Source organism: Ascaphus truei, chromosome 5, assembly GCF_040206685.1.
Source record: "Ascaphus truei isolate aAscTru1 chromosome 5, aAscTru1.hap1, whole genome shotgun sequence".
NCBI classification, from domain to species: domain Eukaryota; kingdom Metazoa; phylum Chordata; class Amphibia; order Anura; family Ascaphidae; genus Ascaphus; species Ascaphus truei.
In genome coordinates, this window is record NC_134487.1 from 278,435,726 (window position 1) to 278,442,090 (window position 6,365).

The 6,365-nt window shown below is 44.0% G+C and overlaps 1 protein-coding gene across 1 annotated transcript in view; it reads right to left on the reverse strand.

The window, feature by feature from the left end:
- Positions 1-6,365, reverse strand: part of EBF1 (EBF transcription factor 1) — a 285,887-nt gene that overhangs the window by 269,322 nt on the left and 10,200 nt on the right. The window contains exon 5 of the mRNA XM_075599191.1: positions 2,529-2,659. Coding sequence (XP_075455306.1) covers positions 2,529-2,659 — 131 coding nt within the window. The remainder of the gene's footprint in view (positions 1-2,528; positions 2,660-6,365) is intronic.

Here is a 6,365-nt window from a genome sequence, read left to right on the forward strand (position 1 = left end):
ATAATAATAATAATAACTTTATTTCATATAGCGATTTTCTTTCAATGAGAGAAAGTGCTTCACAATTACAGCACAGCACACAGTACCCAGCACATAGTTACAGACACAGTCCCTGCCCAGGTGCGCTTACACTCTATAATTTTGGTGCCTGAAGCACAGGGAGAGTAGGTGACTTGTCCAAGGGCACAAGGAGCTGACACTGGGACACTTCCCAGGGTCCCCTGATTCAAACTCCGTTTCATTGTTTACAGAGTCAGTGTCTTTACTCACTGAGCCGCTCCTACAGCCCCTAATACATAGAAATAATATACATCTTAGAGCTATTCAGAAGCAGGTGCTTTCTATTAAAATAGATGCCAACTATCAACCAATTCAAGAGGGAAAAAGGTAGGTACTTCATAATCTACTATAAATGGCAATGAAGCTCGGGAATAGCACGGGCGAGAAATCATTTTGATGATCCCTTTTTTTTTTATTCTTGGCTGTTTTTTGGTATAAGCAGATGCTTAATCCGCAGATGAATTGCACCTGCTCAAAGTTACCCCCAAAAAAAAGGTGAGAATGCCTCATCAGACCAACGATGCTAAAATAAAAGTTAAATATTTATGAGTGAGCAATAAATAAACCACAGGAAGAGAAGCAGTGAGAAATAAGCCGCAGAAAGACCAAGATGTGCAGATGTTGCCTCAATGTCTCTGAGAAGAGCGGCTCAGTGAGTTAAGACACTGACTGGCACTGAGTTTGAAGCAGGGGAGCCTGGTTCAATTCCTGGTATCGCCTGCTTGTTGCCTTGGGCAAGTCACTTTATCTCCCTGTGCCTCAGGCACCAAGAAAATAGGTTGTAAGCTCTACGGGGCAGAGACTGTGTCTGCAAAAATGTCTCTGTAAAGCGCTATGTAAAACTAGCAGCGCTATACAAGAACAAACTACTATTATTATAATGCAAGATTTAATGCAGCAAACACCTTAACGAATGCAACATGTATTGCAGGGGTGGGCAACTCCAGTCCTCAAGGGCCATTGACAGGTCATGTCTTCATGTTATCCCTGCTTCAGCACAGGTGGCTCAATCAACGACTGAGCCACCTGTGCTGAAGCAGGGATATCATGAAGAGCTGTTGGTGTCCCTTGAGGACTGGAGCCGCCCACCACTGCTGGTGGAATGCCATCTCAGTAATAACCATCGGTAAAGTCCTTCAATACAGCATTGTTATTGAGAGAAATGGAGTTGAGAAGTTTCCTTCCAGGAAGTCAACAGATAGATCGTCAGTGCTGCAGAATAACATGTTACTTTCCCCCATCATCACTTAGAGCAGGGGTGGGTAACTCCACTCCTCAAGGGCCAACCAACAGGTTAGGTTTTCAGGATATCCCTGCTTCAGTAAAGACTGAGCTGAAGCAGGGATATCCTTAAAACATGAGGTGGTTGCATGAGAACTGGAGTTGAGCACCCCCGAGCTAGTGTATGTCTGGACTGAATCTGCACCGCTTGGCGGAGATACTGTACCTCATGTAAAACACGTTAACACCAGGAGCTTACAATCTAATAACGGGGACTCCAGGACATGTCTGACAGACACAGCGAAAAGCAGAATCTGATGGGGATTTTACTTTACCGTCCGAATCTAAATCTCAGATACACCGTGGCTACTGTCTCATATTCTTCCACAATAAAAGCAGCTGGACCACTTCCCTTATATATATATGTGTGTGTAGGCACACACCCATACTGTTTATGTAACACGCTATATATTGTCGCTGTACATGTAAAACTCATTAAGGGCATTTTTTTACCTTTTTTTTCATGAAAACAGGCTTAGTAAAGAAAAAAAAGTCTAAGGACTCATTGAAGACGCAGAATCTTCAGAACATGTCATATCAAAATACCTTCTTTAAATACAACATGTTTCCTGTCAACAAGAGCATTTAATCACCTTTTCCTCAGTACTCACAGAATATAGTTATTAACTTTCACCTCTAAAATGACGATATATGTGTGTGCAATAGATATATAAATCATATTTACCAGGTACCCTTAATTAATATTTATTGTCAGGCAAAGTTGTTATTAAATACAAATTGCGGGTCTCATTAAAGATGGCCACCAGTTTGAATTTTCCCAAAGCTACATCAATTAGAATAGCACCTATCATGCACAACACCAGCATATATATATATATATATATATATATATATATATATATATATATATATATATATATATATATATATATATATATATATATATCCTTTACCGTTTTTTATTACAGTGTTCAGTGTGACTGCATTTAAAAAAAAAAGCAGCTATTAAACACTGTGTTAAATGGTGAACAGATGTTAAAAAGAGGCAGAAAGGGGCAAGGTACAGTAGGTGTTGAACGGGTGAGTGCTTCCCTTTTCCACAATGGGCCTTGCTAAATGGCACTGCTGCTTTCATGCGTATAATACCCATTCTCCGCAGCGGCGCGGGGCAGGTGTTTCACTGTAATGAGGACTACCAAATGGAAAGAAATAATAGCCGTTCCAACCTGTCGATAATGACCGGGTCCGAGGGAGTCTCGTTTCTGTTGCCGCAACTCTTCTTGTCACAGCAGCGACTGTGGAGGAAAAAGCGAGAGGGGGGAGGGGGGGGGTCAGTATTCAGTATATTACCATTACACTGTCAAGAAAAAGGCGCTTTTATTGAGACAGCAGGATCAAAGGGCCGGGTAACAGTGTGCTCGCATTACCTGGCCTGTACCTACCTGGCAATCAGCACAATTGCCGTGCTCGGGACACCGTTAGGGCCGCACGGAGGCTAATTGCTACCTGTAACTTCGCCGAGTCCAGCTGCCGGCATATTGGTCTTTAGAAAAGCGCAGGTAATTCAAGAAATTACCCACAAAAGCCCCAAAGGCTCCTGATTCAGGTCATTGGTATTATTTTTCTATGTTTAACTAGTGGAGCGGGGGGGGAGGGGGGGACGGGGGGGAGGGGGGTCAACTCCAGTCCTCAAGGGCCACCAACAGGTCAGGTTTTCAGGATATCCCTGCTTCAGCATAGGTGGCTCAATCAGGCCCTGCTTCAGCACAGGTGGCTCAATCAGTCGGTGCTTCGGCACAGGTATCTCAAGCAGTGGCTCGGTCTTTGACTAAGCCACCTGTGCTGAAGCTGGGATATCCTAAAAACCTGGCCTGGTGGGGGTGCTCTAGGACTGGAGTTGAGCACCGCTGCTGTAGTGCTTAAAATCTATGTTTCTGGAGTCTGAGGCACAGGGAGATAAAGTGACTTGCCCCAGGTCTAAAGGATTTGAACCAGGTTCCCCTGCTTCAAGCCCTGCGTCATTGTTCTCAGTCAGTGTCTTTACTCACCAAGCCACTCCTTCAGCCCAATAATGGTAATGATAATAATAATTACTTTATTTATTTATAGCGCATATTCTGCACCGCATTTCAATAGGGGAACAGAGTGACATAAATGACATAAACAGAATGACATACCCAATAAAGACAAACAAGCACGAACAGATACAAAATGTATCTGGGCCCTGCTCATGAGAGATTACAATGTAGAGCAGGGGCTCACAACACCAGACTTCAAGACCCCCGGTTTTCAGGATATCCCAGCTTCAGCACAGGTGGCTCAATCAGAGGCTCAGTCTTCGAATCAAAGACTGAGCCTCTGATTGGGCCACCTGTGCTAAAGCACGGACTGATTGAGCCACCTATGCTGAATCATGGACTAATTGCGCCGCCTGTGCTGAAGCAGGGATATCCTGAAAACCTGATCTGTAGGGGGGTGGGGGGGGCTTGACGACTGGGAGTTGAGCACCACTGATCTAGTGAACCATGTATGATTTAGGGGTTGGGTGAGAGATTTAGGTAAGGTGACAACCTTATTCTCAGCACAAGAGAAAGCCTCAACTAGTATTTTTCTTGACTTACCACTAGGGAAACTGAAGATTCATTGCAAGTTGTGCTACTCAGTGGACTAACTTTGGCGTTCCTCATAGATACAAATATAGCTTACACCCTTTTTAAAACCTACCAGGTCTCTTCTTCAAGTTCAAAATACGCTTGCAGAAGGGGTGTGAAATTTCAAAAGCACTGTCCAACCTAATATTTAATCTATGACGAACCCAACAACTTCTTTACCCCTCAATAAAAAACACCCACACAAATCCTCTATTCACACTCTTTATCTACTCCTTCCTGCTGCTGGGGATCTCCCTGAAGCCAGACATACACACTTGATCTAATTCATGCCTCACTGCCATCTCCTCCCATGCAAATGGTGTCAACCTTTTCATTTAATACTGTCTAACCTTAAAACTCGCCCCACAAATCAAGCATCCCAATAGCCTGCACTCTTAGCTATTGTCCCACACCCAGTCACTCCTACCACCCATTGTGGCCAACCACAGCCATCTACAGCACTTATTCCCTCACCTGCTGTCTCTGTAAGTTCCCCTCAAACCTTAGATTGTAAGCTCTTCGGGGCAGGGATTTCCTTTCCTATTGTCTGATTTTGTTGCACTTATTGTATTATTATAATTCCCTGTACTGTATTCTTTGTGAAGCGCTGAGTACACTTTTGGCGCTATATAAATAAATACATGCAATACAATACAATACAACCCTGATGTGGTTCCACTAAAAGGTACCAAATTCTGCCACGAATCTCCACTTCTCCTGGACCAACACGGTAACTACAACATTAAACTACATCAGGGGAGACTGGGAAGGGAAAATGAGGAAAACCATGCATTTAATGAGAAAGCAATTAGAAAAGCTTCAAGGCGTCTCTCATATAAATAGGGAGAAATGGCCAACAGGACCTATTATAAGACTGGACTTTCTGAGCTTTTTCCTGGCATCAGAATGACGTGAGGGTCTCTAATATATGAGCTTAACCGGACACAACACAAAGGTTTTTAGTTTTGTTTTTTCAAGTGAGCTACAGTGAAAAGTTTATTTAAGGTAAAAGGTCTTTGTTGGTTACTGCCTCCCACTTCTGAACAGGAAAATGATCACAGTGCTGCAGATCATTTAGATTTAAATAGCACCTAGTGTTTATTTACAGCCTGTTATAATCCATTAGCTGCAGGAGATACCAGCAGTACAGTGCTGGACAACATGCTTTGTGTGAAGTCCTGTCCTCAATCACTGTCACCCCTTTAGTGTCCAACAGACCTAAAGTGTACCTCATGCAGGGTGGTATCCAGGAGCACCTTATGACACATGATGTATGTTGTATGTTATTGGGGTTTTCTTGGGAGAGTTCGGAGTCAGCGCTGGGTCCTGACCGTGAACTAAATAGAAGGTGACTTCTCATTCCCTTCACATCACCGGAAGGAGGAAGCGATAACGTCAGTGCTTAGGAGAGCGGTCACTTGATCGCTAGTGCCGGAGGGGTCGTTGCCAGGTAGGTGGCAGGAGCCTCCGGCAGGGTCAGCTTGATGGCGGTGCCATCGGTGTCTGAGATCAGATGCATTGTAAAGAACCCCACCCTCTCTAATAGCGCGTCTGAGATCAGATGCATTGTAAGGAACCCCAACCCTCTCTAATAGCGCGTCTGAGATCACATGCATTGTAAGGAACCCCAGCCCTCTCTAATAGCACGTCTGAGATCAGATGCATTGTAAGGAACCCCAGCCCTCTCTAATAGCGCGTCTGAGATCAGATGCATTGTAAGGAACCCCAGCCCTCTCTAATAGCGTGTCAGAGATCAGATGCATTGTAAGGAACCCCAACTCTCTCTAATAGCACGTCTGAGATCAGATGCATTGTAAGGAACCCCAACCCACTCTAATAGCACGTCTGAGATCAGATGCATTGTAAGGAACCCCAACCCTCTCTAATAGCATGTCTGAGATCAGATGCATTGTAAGGAACCCCAGCCCTCTCTAATAGCGTGTCTGAGATCAGATGCATTGTAAGGAACCCCAACTCTCTCTAATAACGTCTGAGATCAGATGCGTTGTAAGTGTCCCCAACCCTCTCTAATAGTGTGTCTGAGATCAAATGCATTGTAAGGGTCCTCAACCCTCTCTAATAGCGCGTCTGAGATCAGATGTATTGTAAGGAACCCCAACCCTCTCTAATTTTGACTTGAAAATTGCAGGTAACCCTTTAGGGATGGCCGGGGAACCCCTTTTGAAAAACACTGCTCTACGTGTTGTACAGAAGAGTGTTTTTTTTTTAGGTATATACGTCAATGGGCCTTCTACAAAATCGATCTCTCTGTCGCTCCCCTCATCCCCCTTGCCCATTCATGTAGTAAATATTTAACAAACCTGGCCGATTTCACACAAATTCACCCAGTTCATGAACTTCAATGAATTTTTGCACATTCTACATTTAGACAAAATGTTCCATTGAAATACA